Source organism: Alligator mississippiensis, chromosome 3 (assembly GCF_030867095.1).
Source record: "Alligator mississippiensis isolate rAllMis1 chromosome 3, rAllMis1, whole genome shotgun sequence".
Classification (NCBI taxonomy): Eukaryota; Metazoa; Chordata; order Crocodylia; family Alligatoridae; genus Alligator; species Alligator mississippiensis.
This window is the reverse complement of record NC_081826.1, coordinates 250,774,707-250,791,841: the sequence shown is the minus strand read 5'-3', so window position 1 is coordinate 250,791,841 and position 17,135 is coordinate 250,774,707. Positions and strand designations below refer to the sequence as shown.

The following is a 17,135-nucleotide window of genomic DNA, read 5'->3' as shown; positions in this document are numbered from 1 at the left end:
CCCCAGCTCAACAGCAAATAGGCAGAGCTCTTTTCTCCCCAGCACCACCTGGAGGAACAATGGTCATAAGCTGATGGAGAATAGGTTTAGGTTGGAGGTCAGAAGGCAATATTTTACAGTTAGGATGGCCAAAATCTGGAACCAACTTCCCAGGGAAGTGGTCCTCACCCTTACCTTGGGCATATTCAAGAGGAGGTTGGACCATCACCTGTCTGGGGTCTTGTGAACCCAGCATTCATTCCTGCCTGTGGCAGGGGGTCAGGCTAGATGATCTGTTCAGGTCCCTCCTGACCCTAGCACTATGAAAGTCATTTTCCCCAAGTGAAGAGGACTTAATAGTGGCCTAGATTTGTATAAGGATAAGTCAGCAGTATGATTAGACAATCATGACAGTTTGATAGACAATCATGACTTAGTTTGTCAGAACAAGTTAGTGAATATTTTGCACTCCCCTTCTCTGTCCAGACCACCATTCATGCACATGTTTAAGTATGGGATAATTTTCACATCTTGCTTCATTCTTTTAGCAACCTGGGCTTCTGGATGTTGTTTGTAACTGCTGTGGAAAGATAACAGAAGTGTTGGGTTGATGTTTCCCTTTTATGTTGGTAGAGTGCTTTGACTTTTTGACAGTGCCATTTAGAAAAATAGGATGAGATCATATAAACATCCCCTACATCATTGTGACAGCAGTCTATGTTTAAATCTATTTTTAGAGTCAAAACTCAGAATGTTTGTATGACACATGCTGTTTAGATAGTGAGAATCAAACTGAAATCTCTTCTCAAACATATACTTGAACACTGGTGGATGAGTACACCTCTTCAGTTTCATTTTTTCCTGCGAAGGAGAGCGTAGTCTAGTAAAGTAGGACTAGGCATTAGGAGAAACTCAGTTTCATTTTGAACTCTCTTTTTATATCATTGTGAGATGTTACTTACTTAATAACTTGTTTTTCCTGTCAGAAGAATGATTGAAGTCCTTAACTGAAAGCCATTACTAGTATGCAGTTGTTTCATTAATTTTATTGGTTACTCACAGAGCTGATGTTTGATGTAAGGCATTTAATTGTGTTTCATTAACACGCATATCTTCCTACACTCACAACATGCCGTATTTACTCAAATAGAAGATGACCATGGTTTGAAGATGACCCCTCCAATAATTTGATTTTATATATGGAACATTTATAAATTGCTTATTTTCCAGGTATAGAATCTAATTATTAGAGGTTTGCCTTGAATTTGTCCCCCTTCTATTGCCACAGCAGGGAACATGTCAGATCCCCTTTGTTCTCTGCTTCCCCTCAACTTTTTCCCCTGGCAGCCCCTCTCCTCTCTCCTTACTGTCAGACCCTGCTTTTCCTGAATACGTAGAAGTGAGGAACAAATTTGAAAACAACCTTGAAATTGAACATGGCTGCAGCAATTTGCATATAGTACCCATACATTTAGCTCATCCAGAATTGATGCATGTTACCATTTTTTGAAACTGCTGCAAATTTTAGTGCAGTTACTCCATAGCACTTTTGAGCAGCACTTTGGCACCTATTTATATGTAGTACAAAGTATGTGTGTAATTAGTTCAAAGCCAAAGGCTCATGATTTACCGTGTAGGACATTGAGCTGGGCCCCAGCACTCAACAGCATTTCAAGCCAGGGTGACTCCACAACTCAGCACTGTTCAGTGTATGTGTGTACTCTAGATCCCGCCAACAAAGTATCCATGTGCTGGATGTAACCGAGTGTTCTTGTCACTAGTCCTGGGAATATTCCAAAGATTTATATTCAGATGAGGCACAGGGCAGCTTGGTCCAGCTCCACCTCATGGAGGACAGGGCCAAACTAGTCATGCACCAAGCAGAGAGAGTGGGTGGTGGAAGAGAATCTGGGGGAATTATTTGAGGCCTCATTTGATGATGTTTGCTGGACATTTAAGAGTGGTATAAAAAACAAAACAGGAATCATTGAAAAAGGGAAAGAAATTTCATAGTTTCATAGTTGGTAGAGTCGGAAGGGACCTGAGGAGATCATCTAGTTTGACCCCCTGCCGTGGCAGGAAAGAGTACTGGGGTCAAACGACCCCGGCCAGATGTTCGTCGAGCCTTTTTTTAAAGAACCCCAGGGTAGGGGCCAGCACCACTTCTTTTGGAAGTTGGTTCCAGGTCCTAGACACCCTGACAGTGAAATAGCGCCTCCTAATGTCTAGCCTGAAACTACCCTCCGCTAGCTTGTGTCCGTTGTTTCTTGTAACTCCCGGGAGTGCTCGGGGGAACAAGGACTCTCCCAATGCCTGCTGGTCCCCCTTGACTAGTTCATAGACTGCCACTAGATCCCCCCTAAGCCTTCTCTTTTGGAGGCTGAACAGGTTCAGGTCCCTCAGCCTTTCCTCGTAGGGCCTGCCCTGCTGACCCCTGATCATGCAGGTGGCCCTCCTCTGGACCCTTTACATATTGGCCACATCCCTCCTGAAGTGTGGCGCCCAGAACTGGACGCAGTACTCCAACTGTGGCCTGATCAGTGCCGCATAGAGGGGGAGGATCACCTCCTTGGACCTGCTTGAGATGCATCTGTGGATGCACGAGAAGGTATGGTTGGCCTTCCTGACTGTGTCCCTACTTTGTCGGCGTATGTTCATTGTGGCATCAATGATGACTCCACGATCCTTTTCTGTCTCGACACTGGTGAGAAGGGAGTTCCCCAGCCTGTAGGTGTGCTGCTGGTTCCTCCTCCCCAGGTGCATTACCCTGCACTTGTCAGTGTTGAACTCCATCCTTTTTTCATCAGCTCACCCCTGTAACCTGTCTAGATCTGCTTGCATCCTATTCCTTCCTACTAGCATACCCACTTCACCCCACATCTTAGTGTGGCTTACCGCATAACTTGACCATGTCTTGAAAAAACATGACTCACCATGACTTGAAAAAGAGTCAGCATAAGGTTAGTGTAGCCCATCTTAATAGGCATTACCATATATCTTATTCAGATGGGCTGCACTAACTTATCTTTATGATGGGCTCTGGTCTTGGCCTTTTTGCTAGAAGCAAGCCTAAGAGGCATCCTGAGGTGATTTCATCCCAGGTGGTTTTACTCACTTGGCAGAGGCGATGCCATTCTTCTTGGCCTTGAACAATTTGGTGTAGTTAGAAGGTGGAAACCTATCCATTGCGCTGCTGTATTTTACAAATGCCTCCAAATGCAAGGATCTTGGCTACATAATTTATGGTGATGGGGGGTTGCTCTCAGACTTTCCCTCTAGCTTGCTGCTTTGGCCTTTTGCCTAGGGGCAAGTAAGACCAGGGGGCATCTTAACTCCAAGGTTTCCAGGCTTGGGGCTTGGACATAGGATGTCTGTCTTGGATTTGGGAGTATCTGAAGCCCCAGGCTGAAGAGTCTAGGAGGTAGGATGCATGCCTGGTGGTAGTACCATGCAGACTTAAATGATTGAGCTCTGCTTAGTGGAAATTTGGAACTTAATTTGGACCTAATTTAGTCCTGGAAATGAAATTTTATTAAAATAAAAAAGGCGGGTTCTTATCAGCATGTATGCCTATTATGGGCCATGTGTTTTCTAGTCATGCTCAGTGTTGGCTGTATTTAATCAAGTTCATAGTTGGTTTGCATTGCTGAGCACATTTTGCTTTTGGCAGTAGTTTAATAATAGGCACTGTATTTAATAAGATTTCTCTGTATGTGATTATAAGATGAAGGGCTTCCCCCCTCCCCCCCCCCTGCCATTTTGGGGATGAGGAGGGGGGAGAGTATTTGAGTAAATATCATAACATCTGAATTTTTTCCCCAGTAATTTTAAACAGCTGTCAAGTGAAGCTGAATACATGAAACTTAATGCAACAACACTGAAAAATCTGGAAATTTTACAGAATCAGGTAAGAAAAATATAATTGATGTTAAAGGTTGAGATGTTTGCAGATGACACCAAGCTGAGGGGAATAGTAGATATGCTGGCGAGTAGGACTAGGATTCAGAGTGACCTAGACAAATTGGAGAATTGGGTCAAAAAAGAAGCTCATGAGGTTCAACAAGGACAAGTGCAAAGTCCCATGCACCAGTACAGGCTGGGGGATAACTGACTAGGGAGCAGCTCTGCAAAAAAGAACCCAGGGGTTACACTGGACAATAAACTGTATATGAGCAAACAGTGTGCCCTGGTTGCCAAGAAGGCTAACAGCATTCTGGGCTGCATTGGTAGGTGTGTTGCCAGTAGGTCAAGGGAAGTGATCCCCTCTATTCAGGCCACATCTGGAGTACTGTGTTCAGTTTTGGGTCCCCCACTACACAAAGGATGTGGGCAAATTGGAGAGAGTCCTGCAGAGGGCAACAAAAATGGTGAGGGGGCTGGGGGACATGACTTATGAGAAAAGACTGGGTGAACTGGGCTTATTTAGTCTAGAGAAGAAGAGACTGATAGGGGATTTAATAGTAGCCTTCAACTACTTGATGGGAGGTTTGAAAGAGGATGAAGCTAGACTATTCTCAGTGGTGGCAGATGACAGAACAAGGAGCAATGGTCTCAAGATGCAGCAAGAGAATCTTAGGTTAGATATTAGGAAGAATTTTCTCACTAGGAGGGTAGTAAAACACTGGAACAGGTTACCCAGAGGTGGTAGGGACCCCCCCCCCCCCCCCCCTCCCGTCCTTGGGGGTTTTCAAGACCTGGCTGGGATGGTCTAGTTGAGGATGGTCCTGCTTTGAGCAGGAGCTTGGACTAGATGACTGCCTGAGGTCCCTTCCAACCCTAACTTTCTATGATTCTATGTTCAAAAATATCTGTAGGGTTTAGATACAAGTCCTGTAATTACAAGTACCTTTTGTACTGCTGACTCATGCACATTCACTTCATTTAATGTGTTCATTTAATGAGTTTATCCCAAACATTTTGAAAGGCTAACATGTGAAAAAGTTTGTTTTAATAAGGTAAAAAAAGGAAAAAATAAATTTCTTATGGACACCTGCTTCGGCAGACTTTCATGTATGTTTCATGCAGAGAAAGCAGGGGAGGGTGGAACCTTAAAGAAAAATTAATTCAGAGAGGCATAATGCTCAGATGCTATGAACTTAGGCCATTGTTTATGAAAGCTCATGCTTCCCTGAATGAATTGTTCTCCAAAGTGTCACCCTGCTATACCTTCTGTCTGATTTTAGACTGACATGGCTAACTTCTTTTTTCCATGTGTGTTGCATGTAAAGTGTTATATACAAATGGGTAGGCTTAATTCCAATATTAAAGTTAAACTCAATGGTTTAGAATAATACTAGTTTTTTTAGATGTTTATATAGTTATTCAGTTAATAGAACCAGTCATCTTATTTTTACCTTAGACTGACCTGAAAACAAAAGGCAGTTTATTTTGGGTCTTGGATCATACCAAAACTTGCTTTGGACGTCGGAAATTAAAGAAATGGGTGACACAACCTCTCATGAAATCCAGGTGAAATAACTCTTTACCTTAACATTAATTTGGGCTTTATGAATCATAATGCTTGTTAAGCTGAGTTTATTATTTTTTCCTATGAGTTCTAAGCTCCATAGCAAGCTTAAGAAAAAATGAAGTAGTAAAAGTAGGTGTGTGCCAATAGAGATTTTGGGGGCCAACACCGATAGCCAATTTTAAAGGAGGCATATTGGCTGATACCGATCTGATTTCCAATACAGCTGCATGCAGCTGATAAGTGTGTTGTGGTGAAAGAAGAGGGGGGAGGGAATGGGTGTGGAGGTGGGGGGCAGATCAATGCCCCCCGCCTTGAGGGAGCAGTGGGGCTGGGGCTGGGGTAGGTGCTGACCAGCCGGGGTGGGGCAGGCGTGGGACAGAGCTGTAGCTCATCTGGCAGGTGCAGGGAAGGATGGGGTGGCAGCTCCCACTGCTGTGTGCTGGTGGTTGAGGAGTGGCTCGTCTGCTCGTCCAGCGGCTTCTGCTGCTGCTGCTCATCCAGGAGGGCATGGGGGATGGGGGGAGGTGGACGCGTGTCCCTGAATCTGTGCGGGGTAGACTTGGTGGGCTGGGGCCGGGGCCCACACTGCACTGGGAGTGTGGCCCCTGGCCCCAGCCACAGCTGCAGCCTGCCCAGGCCACCCCACACAGATCTGGAGACATGCACCCCCCCCCTCCCCACACCCCCAACATGCACTCCTAGACGAGCAGCAGTAGCAGCGGCGGGAGCTGCTGGACAAGCAAACAAGCTGCCATACAAATTGCTTCCGGACCAGAAGCAGGCAGTGGTAGGAGTCACTGCCCCCCCTCCCTGCGCCCCCCAAATGAGGCACGGCTCTGTCCTGCGCCTGCCCTGCCCTGGCTGGACAGCGCCTGCCCCAGTCCCACTGCTCCCTCACTGTGGGAGACATTGATCTGCCCCCTTCACCCCTCCCCATGCCCCTTCCCTCCCCTTTCCCTTTTCACCACTGTGGACTTACCAGCTGTACGCAGCTGTCCAAGCTGCCAGGCTGTGCTCCTAGCTGCCTGTGTGCTGTGCTGTGCTGTGGCTGTGCACAGGCACAGGCATTTATCGGCCAAATTATGGGCCAAATCAGGCCGATTTTTCGATATAGTCAATTTTCTTTATATCGGTGCTGACCCGATATTGGACCGATGTATCAGTGCACCTCTAAGTAAAAGGTATACTAACGCTTCTTGAATTGAATGTTGGGAAACCCTACTAATAATTCTTTCTTATATTTTGATAATTGACCTTCATTTGTGATTCTGTCTCAACCAGGTTCTCGTTATAGCACTTTAACTATCAGCCCTTGCCTACTTAATTTCCTTATTAGTTTTTTTGTAAGGGACTTTGTAGAGGGCTTTTTAAAAATGAAATTCATATCCTAGTTTTCATTTGTCTGTTTTTTGCCATCTTGTATTAAAAAAGATTGTGCATTTCTTTACAGAAGCCAAACTAGTAAGGCTGTATGTTGTTATTTTTTAAATGTATTTTCTAACTTGTTTTAGTTTATCCCATTTTTCTATTAGCAAAGTAACACTAACTAGTTTCTGTTTCCCAAGATCACCTGGAATGTCCTTTTCTAAGTAGGTGAAACTTTAAGTAGGTGAACCTATAGTTCAATCACAGTATCCTATTTCTATCAGATTTATTGTGTTTTTTTTAATTTTATTAAAAAAATGAATAGAATTTCTTGGCCTCTTTATTAGCAGTAGTATTGTTTCTGTTCTATATTTGCATTTCTTTGTAGCCATATGAGGACTTCCGGGAATTTATTGATAATGTTATCAGTAGAGGGTGCTGGAGCACAGGCTTACCACAGCAAGATCCTAAGGATTGCAAAGTGGGAAGGGAAAGAATCACTCCTCCTTTACAAAATGATTTAATAGTGGGAAGACCAGTGGGAGAAACACGATCTACTACTAACCTATAAGTGCTGAGAACATAAAAAGCAGGGGAATTCTACTGTTAGGAACTTAATGCTGCTTCAGGTGGTGATGTTGGTCTTCATACATCCAGGCTCCTGCCAGAACCTTCTGTAGTCCTGGTCTCCACTCCTCTTCACTTGTATTCGGCCACTAGAAAGAAATTGGCAGAGGGTTTTCACCTCTGAGTAGAAATAAGACTTGTATCTGGACCAGTTAAAGCACAGTTCTCTTTCGAAGTGGAGTGACTCAGTATGTCTGTGTTATTTTGGTATATTTCTCCATTCTTGACATTTTCATAATTTTGTGTACTTAAAGTGCATTAGACACTGTACATTATTATTTAAAGTAACATACAAAGCTGATTGCAGGAAAGACATTATAATCTTTGTCTCTTCTCTTGAAATGGAGTTTTCTGTGCAAATATTTTTTTCCCCTTCCTTAATCGGTTGGGTGCAATCGGTAATTATGTTGTATTATATATTGAAAAGTGTGAATGTGTATTTCCTGTAGCTGTGGTTCAGACTTAGTTGGAACGATCAAAAAATTTGTAGCTTCAAAACATGCTACTAAATGAATCTCATTTCACTAAGACAATAATTCTCAATGAATGTGCTGCAGCACCCTGTGGTGTCTTGAGGTCCTTTCAAGGATGCCACAGGATGCCATGCAGTGTTGGCACTGCTAGGTGTACAAACATGATTTTTAAGGTAAGCCCAAAGATTTCAAATGAGAATCCAGCATGTTAAAAACAAATCTGACCTGTTGTAGTCTTTCTGAGCTCATTGCAACAGAAAAAGTGTTCTATTATTTTTCCATAATGAAAAAATGAGTGAAAACTTAGAGCTGTCATTTTCTGAGGGGTGCCTTGATTCTAAAAAAAATTGAGAACCACTGTACTAAAAGTTGGAATGTGTCTGGGTAGAGTTTATCGAGACAAACTTCACCTGTTAATTAGATCAACAGTGATATGGGGTCCGAAAACTAAGCATTCTGAAGGCGTTTCAAGGGTGTTCTTAATGTCCGTGTTTTCTCAGTACTAAGGGAAGAAATTTAGCTGTTCACAAATACTTTAAAAAAAGTGCACCAAGAGAGTAATGAATTTTGTTAGTCAAGGGGGACTAAAATGACAGTAATAATTTCTTATAAATCTAACTATGGAAATTTTGTTTTGGTAACTCCTGCAAAAAACCCATACTTAAGTATACTATACAGAGCAATCTGTCCCCCTAAGAAAGGAGAGTCGGCCCCCTTAAGGAAGTCCAGTTATGGAGCCATCACCTAGTTGAGAACTTCCTAGACACTGAATTGGACTGTAGAAAAAATACCCTGCTGGAACAGAAGGCCTGACTCAGCAAAGTCTGAACCCCAAACAGGAAGGAGCTTGTATGGCTACAAGGCTTTTGGGTAGAGTTCCTACACCGGATACTGGAATTTGACCTCCATGGAGAGAAAGTGGGCACAGCAACACAGGACTTTTTTAGCAGCACTTTATCCCACATTTTTATCAGTAACTGCCCCACTAACAGACAAACTGCACAATATAACACCCCATCTCTGTGCAGTGATCTCTAGCGTGTGTGGGCATTTAGAGAAATTAAATAGATGCTATGTACTGCCTCAGTGCTACACAGTCCAGAGTTGGATGACAGGTTCATTTTTACAGATGGGTGCCTCAGCAAGGCCTTCGGGAGTTTTCTCTCAGAACTTTAAGGATGGAGAACACCCAATCCTATACTTAAACCAGAATTTTCTTCCCAGAGAGCAAAACTATTTTGTGGCTGAGCAGTTCCTTGTAATAAAGTGGACAACTGAGGACTTCTGGTATTGGATCTTCAGGGCCCTCTTTACCCTTGACCAATGATGCACCTTTGATGTGGTTGAAAGCAGTGTGAGAATCCAACCCCAGACTGACACAATGGTATCTGGTATTGCAACCTTACTCCTTTGAAATATGGCATTGACCAGGATCTGCACACATGAATGCAGAATTTTTTCACAAGGAGGCACAGTTTCATAGTTAACACAGTTAAAGCTATTAACATCTTTTAAAATCAGGGCTAAGTTATCAAACAGGCACCTGAAATAGCATTGGAGGAACCAGGCACAAGGTATAGGTTCAGTGCCCCAACCACTGTCTGTTATTTTCTGAATCATGATTAACTGCAGTTTTTAGTAAGCTTGTACACTTCCTAAAGAAAGCTGGCATAACTAGGTGGATGGAATTTGTAAATGATTGGATATTGGACTTCCATAAATGTGCCATTAGAATGGGTTGCACCATCACAGTTGTCATAAAGTGTTGTGTAGACATTTGGAAGTAACAAGAACTATCCTGAATCCTGTGGGTAGTAGTAATCAAGCTGATAGGAGATGCAGCCTGTGTACTGATATTGCCAAGGCCCAGAATTTGAAGGACTGTAAAATCAAAACTTTATACAGGTAAGTGCCTTTTATTTGAAAGGCTGTACCAGGGGTCTTGAACTCACCAGGGTGCCAGGCTGGATCCACACTGCTGGTCATCTGGTGGGTTGGATCTAGCCTGAGACATGAGGACTGCTGCAGCGGTTGTTGTGGCAGTGGTGAGGGGTCTGGGAGTGATGGTGGGAGCAAGGGGTCTGATCTCTGTGAGGGGTCCAGAGAAATGATTCTAAGTATAGTGGTAGCAAGCCACGCTCACCACTGATGGCCAAGGCCAGCAGGGCCAAAGGCCCCTAGTTCTGTTTTAGGCCAAGCCTGGTGCCTGTTGGTAGCTTGGCAGACTGTATAGAGAAGCTTTGTGGGCTTGTTCTGGCCCACAGGCTGTCTGACACCCCTAGGATATACTAAGAAAATAAATAAATAAATACAATCCTAGAAAGAAAATCTCACCATGTTCAAAGATCCCCCAATTCCAAAATGGTCTAATCAAAATCCACTTCTGTCTGCTCTTCCACATTATAGTTTGTCCCAAGATGTTGACTTCGAGAAGTATTGGGTAAGTTAGGAGGTAAATGTAACTTGGTAGTCTAATTTGATGATAGAATGGAAAGTCTTCCATGGTTAACTTCATCGCTGCTTCTGTGTGTCTTTGCTGAGATCAGCTGGCAACATAGGTTACCTGAGAGACACTGAGGACACACCTTAATTCAGAAGCAATCTGCATACCCCTGAAATTATCACTGTTCAAAGCTAGATGACATCCTCATTTTATAAGGGTGATTTTAAAATACAACCATGCATCCTGCCAGGATTTAAAGAGCAAAATATTGTGTAGCATCAATGTTAGTGTAAAATGCATAAAGTAGGTTATAACATGTGCATGAAATCTTAAATTTGTTTTAGTAGAGAAAATGATTGCACCATTGTAACATTTGTTCATTTAGTTTGCTAGCTGTGTTTTGGTCCCATTGTACACTGTCTCTAGCTCTATATAAATGCAGTAATCAGTTGTTCATTCAAGTAACTAACAATTCCTTTTTTTGGCTCAAGTGGCTGAAATATGTTTGTTTGGTTTGAATATAAACAAAAGTGCTTGATCACTGTTTGAATGTTTTATACATTCTTTTAACAGATGTGGAGATGGGAATTCATAAAAGTTCATATTACTAGTAATCATTTCAGATCCATTCAAAAATACTGTGTTTTCATAATAGCTGTAAGTAGTTAGTGGTTTAGAGTAAAAATATGCCTATATTCTTTTAACAGATGTAGAGATAGGAATTCATAATACTTACATATTACTAGTAATTATTTTATATCCATTTAGGAGCATTCTGTTTCATTATTTTACAAGTTTTAGATATTTAGGGTACATGCAAAAGAGAAGGACTTGTTTATCTTTATGTGAATGAAAGAACAGGTGAAGAGAATCAGGGAAAAAGAGAGAAATTTTAGTACTAGGTTATACTATAATGGAACAGCAGATATATTGTTATGGTATATCCTTTGGCTCTAATTCATAATATTAACATTGTTACTAATGCATATGATCAGAATTCTCACTACATAACTTAATTCAGGAATTACAGTATAGATATAATTCTATAAGGTTCTTAAAACATTTTGCATAAGGTATAAAAGCAAAGAGGTAGTAATCATTCATTCATTCATAGGGTTAACCATTTGTTTTTTTTAATGATAATTACAGGTATAGTAAAAACTACAGTATAGTTACACTGAGACTACACAGCAGTTACAGTGTAATGATGATCAGGGATCCAGATGAGTGTTACTAGCCAGAGGGTCTGGAGCAGGCAGCTATAGAGGACCGGAACATGGGTGATTGCCCAGTTAAGACAAACCAAGAACCGGCTGTCAGAGCGTAGGAGATGGGGGTCAAGGGAGCCAGCAAGGCATTCAGAACACCAGTAGATCAGGGGAGCTGTCAAGGCAGTCTGGAAGCACAGGTATGCAGGCTAGAGTCTGGAATTAGGCAAGGCACAGAGGAAACAGGATGACATCAGGAAGCAGGACCCAAAGACAAACAGGCCAGAGACAACAGGGAGCCAGAAACCCAGGGCTAGACTGGGAAGTATCTGTCTTGCTGAATATCCTGTTGGGCACTGAAAGAGCTGCAGTTTAAAAGCAGGCAGCCATGCCGAGCTGGCACTGGGACCAGGTAAGGGTAGTTAGGCCACTGGCAACCAGATCAACTCAGGTAACTAGGGCTAGCTGGTGGCAATTTAGCTAGCCTCTGCCCTGGCTCCTGATAAAGAAGAATGAAACCTTATATTGGTATAAAGAAGAAACAAAACCAACAACGCTGGCAAAACACATGTAGAATAAAGAAGGTAGGTGAGCCAATTTCCCTGCTATTATCAGTATTAACCTCCACCCCCTTCAAACGTTGAAGCCTTTTAATGCTGTATATAATAATGCATCAAAGGAAAGTTCTGTTCTGAACTTTTGTTTTGCAGTTTGCTTCTAACTATTCAGTTAAGTTGTCAGGCACCATTGTTTAGGGGTTGGAGGTTGCTTAATGGTTAGAGTTGCTAATCTTGTCACAGATGATATAATCTATGGGGAGCAGTGGTTGATGTACTGTAATTTAAAATTTTAATCTTTTTCATTAAATTTTATTAATTGGCTGGTTGAGCTTTGCGTTTAAGTAGCCTTTGTAAAGTGCATCCAGTTCAAGAAATCTGTTGTTCTTAGCTTTCTATTCTGACGCAGAAAAAGTCCACTTTTTTGGTATTTAATGTGAATAAAAAATTTAGCAGAAGGCTGTTTTTATCAGAAATAATTTAACTTCTAAATTCATATGATATAAAATTTTACCTGAAATAAAGTAGCACAGATTAGTTACTGGGGGTTTTTTTATTCAGTCAAATCCCTGTTATGCTTCAAGAATAAATTCAAATACTAATAAATATATCATCATCCACTACTAAAAGTAATATTTTAGTTTTTATTTATATATCTAAAAATAGAAATAAGATGACCAATTTTAAGTTGACTGACGAGACATAATTTATTATGTTTAGTAGCTTAATTTAGTGTAGCATATGCCTGTTTGCTGCCTTTAAGTGTAGACAACTCAGTTAGATTTTTGGTACAAAATCACAAAAGCTTTTTTTGTTCTTTTGAATCTTTAGTTTACTGAATCATTTACATATATTTTTATAGTATAAAAAAGAATGTATCAGGATTTAATTTTACATAGTCCTTTTTATAATACAGAGCTCTCTAAAATCAGTGGTTAAGATTTTGGTCATGATTAAACAGGTTACAGAATTATTTCAGAATTGTATAAAATTTACTGCACTTCAGAGAATTTGGTCATAAATCACGTCACCTTCATTTAGACAATGAACTCTTTCCGCTACTGTTGATTAAGAAAAGTTCAGTTGAAAAATTAGGTAAGAATTTAAATTGCCAGCATACTTGTAGTGACTGAAAAAAACAGAATGGGATTGCAACTGAATAAAAAAACTAAATAAGTCTCTTCTAAAATAGAGGATAATTTTACTGCATTGAGTGATGGTTGTATTTGTAAAATATCTACAAATGTTGTTTTGTTTTTTAATGATGGAAAGCTTATCCAAATTTATATGAAGATTAAAAGGTAGGGACTGATCAGTATTCTATTAATCTTGAAACAAACTTATTTCAAGACAGTTTCATATCCAACAGTTCTACTGTAGTTATAGTTGGTTCTTTAAAAAGCATAAAAAGTGTATGCATTAATATTTAACATTTAAGTTTAAAATCATATGAAATTCATAATTATCCATTTAAAATCTTATTTCACACACAGGCAGAAGATAAGCATTCATGGAATTTATGTTCTGTATTTTTTAGAGGACTTTACAATGCATTTTTGTATAGAGGTGAAAAATAGGTCATTTGATATTGGATGTTCTCCTGACTCGTTCTTATTTGGAGAATTACAGCAGACAAACAGTATGGATGCTTATTTTCTGGTAGATTATTGGAGCTACAGTAACATAGCCATATGTGAGGATGATTAAAGTGCAGATTAACCTTTAAAGGGAGAGATGTTTTGAATATCTTCATCTATTTTACATATCATTCTATGTTTTCGGTTACCAGAGCAGATTATAATACTTGATTTAAATGACATGACAATTAGTTTCAAAATCTAATACTCTTGCTCACACGTAGCTCTAAAATATATTCCTACAATAAAAATACTGATGATTTTTTTTCTGAGTTGCTTATATTCATAATTAAGTGTACTTCTTGTAGCCAAAGAATCTTTCATGCAGAGAGCATTTGTAGGACTTCAAAACCAGAGCTTTATACAGCTAAGTGTCTTTTATTTGAAAGGCTGTACCAGGGATCTCAAACTCACCTGGAGCCCCAGGCTGAATCAGCACTGCAGGACTTCTTGTGGGTCAGATCCAGCCTGAGACGTGAGGACTGTTGCAATGGTTACTGTGGCAGCAGCAAAGGGTGTAGTGGTGGTGAGGGGTCCAGAGGAATGAGTCTAAGCAGTAGCAATAAATTTAGTTCAGTAAATCCTTAGTTATCAGTTTTAGGTTACCCTTTGCTGTTTTTTTCCCCTTCATTAACGTGAAATTGAAATTTGTCCTATAGATTAAGTTAACAGCCTGTTAGAAATTAATAACAAACAAGTAAATGCAATCTATTCAGTTATTTTATCACTGTTATTAACACTTAAGTTTCCTTCTCCATCTTCCTGCTGTAGTTTTAAGACCACACAAGTTGATATGCAAAGTTTTTTAAATATACCACCTTGAATATATCATGTGGATTCCAATGATTGGGTGTGTGGCTATATAATCTTTATTAACCAGCCCATTATATGTGGCTGTCTGTCAGCTACACCCAGAGATGGCAATTCTGCCCTAAAAATGGCTTCTAAGGTTTTTAAGCAGTTGCTACAATGTCACAATGTGAGTGGAGCTGGTGCTGTGCCTACAATTAAGAGGCCATGTCCATTTTATGATACAATAATCCAGCTGAGGAAACTGAAGACTTGACAGAATGAAGCTGAGTCTCATGGTGTTTGGCAGGGCATGGGAGGGGAGGGGAAGGCACTATATTTCCCTTTTTTTTTGTAGAGGGAAATCAGAAATAAAGCTTCCTTTTAGGATGAGGGAATAATTAAGTGTCTATGACCACAGAGGGTATAATGGAGACAAAGTCTTTTAAGGGGCCCGCTGTCCAAATATAGTCTAACTCTAATCAATATTGATAAGAGTGATGAGGATAAATGTAGTGTATCTTTCAGTTTATATTGGAGACATGGGTAACATAAATTAGGGTCTCTAGTCTATAATGTTATGAGGGATGCAGGGAGGGAGTTTCTTGCTTTTGAAGATGGGTTAACCTGAGGATGTTTGAGTCTCTTGTGTGATGGGTGCGTGAATAACTTACTGGTGAGTCTATAGACTAGTGGGTCACAACAAGCAGTGAATGCATAGATGGTCAAAGGGTTATTTGTGGCTGCTTCATGATTTTGTATGGAATAAGCTTTCCTTAAAGATAAGTGAGAGCTCTTCTTTGCATATTTGTCAGTATGGGTGTTTTTGCCCGTTGTGATCTTTTTTTTTTTTTTTCTAAAAGCAATTATGAGTTCAGGCTCCCCATGTTCCATGTCCTTTCTCATGCTTCTCTATGTGGTCCTAAAGAGTGGCATTTCAGTGGTCATCTTTCCATTCCCTCATGATGCTTGACCTTGATAAGTATCCAACTTCCTATTTTTCTCTGAATTTCAAAGTCTTCTAGACTATTGTGAAAAAACCCTTGTTCACTCTCCTTGTATTCATGAATTTCTTAACTTAGACATCTCCTGCCAAGATGGAAAGAGATAACACACTGTACACAGAGATGAAGTGCTTCATATCAGCTCCCTTATGACAGACCTTCAGGAAATACGTTTTGCCCAAACTGCATTGGACTCATTCCAAATTACCAGTGCTCACTATAAATATTTCTCATCAAGGCCTTGCAGATGGATGTATGCCCAAAATTTCCTTTACTCAAGCAGTTGATGCATGCCACCTCCAACTCTCATCCCAAAAGCCTAAAAGTTCATCCACAGTGAGTGCCTCTCCAGGCACCGTGCTCCTGAGACCTAACAGCAAAAGACAGGCAGGAAAAAAGAATGACACTGAAACTGATGCTGACCAAATCAATACCATTAACCTTTGTGCTGGGGCTCTTGGAATTCATCTCAACACTTACTCTCCAACACTGAGTGTTGCTGTTCTTGGCCATTGAAACCAGCACCAGTATCCTTCATGCAAGATTAAGGAAGAAAGGAAAGATTGAGCAGAAACTAGGCATGACTCTAAACACAGAGGCAGTGTCTCTTAGAGATGAGAACAACTGTGGCTCCTTCAGGGATAGTATACTTGAGTCCCTCTGCCAAGAGTGATGGTGCTGAATAAACAGGCACTGACATGACACATCCTCATGAAGCACTGAACAGACGGTCAGAGCCAACACATGTCCTCACAGAATCTTCACATTTCCCCTGAGACATCCTCAACACTGGGCTCTAGAGCCAGAGCAAGGATTACTGCTTTGCACCACTGTTCAAGGAATACTGCTGTCTCCAGAATGTCTTGTCCCTGGTGTGGTGAAAAGGTGATTCTCCATTAGAGCTGATCCTGGAGATTCCTCTTATAGTATACCACCATAATGGAGAACAGATTGGCGTTTGGTCCACCAACCACAACCAAGCCAATATACTTGTCATAAATTTCTGGCTGTATGGATTCTTATATGGATCCTTCAGTAGGCTCCCCCTTTTGTAAGTAAAAGAGAAGAATCAGGCTCCCCAGTTGCAGCACTACCAAAGCTGCAGATACCAAGCCCGTTTTTGGTTCTTGAGAAGTGAAAGCAATGAAGGAACAGTGGCTAAGATACTGAGGGAAATGTAGGACACCATATGTGAGACCTTTCATTCAAGGAGTTGGCAGTCTTCAGTAAATAAACCAACAAAATAATCCACTCATTACAGAACTCAGGGGCCACTAGGTCATATGAGCTTCGTCCAATAAATCCTACAGATACCCATCCTAACAAACAGGCAAGTTCACCAAACTCTCCATGCAGGCAGCCCAAAATATCCATGACAGAAAAAAATAGTGATACTCAAGGAACTGCTCATCCCTCTTTGCCCACTCTATACTACACTGTAATCCAGACATCAGATTTGATGGGAGTGTCAGGAACCACATTCCTGTTTGCATATTTTGTTTAGGAATTCTTCAATGCAAGATGCATAAGCAGTCCCTGGAGTATATATGGGATGCCACTTGCCTGACTTCACATGCATCTCC

The 17,135-nt window shown here is 41.0% G+C and overlaps 1 protein-coding gene across 1 annotated transcript in view; it reads left to right on the top strand.

Annotated features, from left to right (window-relative positions):
- MSH3 (mutS homolog 3) overlaps positions 1–17,135 on the top strand; it is a 224,174-nt gene that overhangs the window by 78,867 nt on the left and 128,172 nt on the right. Inside the window, exons 11-12 of the mRNA XM_059725070.1 lie at positions 3,802–3,886; positions 5,339–5,448. Of these exons, the coding sequence (XP_059581053.1) occupies positions 3,802–3,886; positions 5,339–5,448 (195 nt within the window). The remainder of the gene's footprint in view (positions 1–3,801; positions 3,887–5,338; positions 5,449–17,135) is intronic.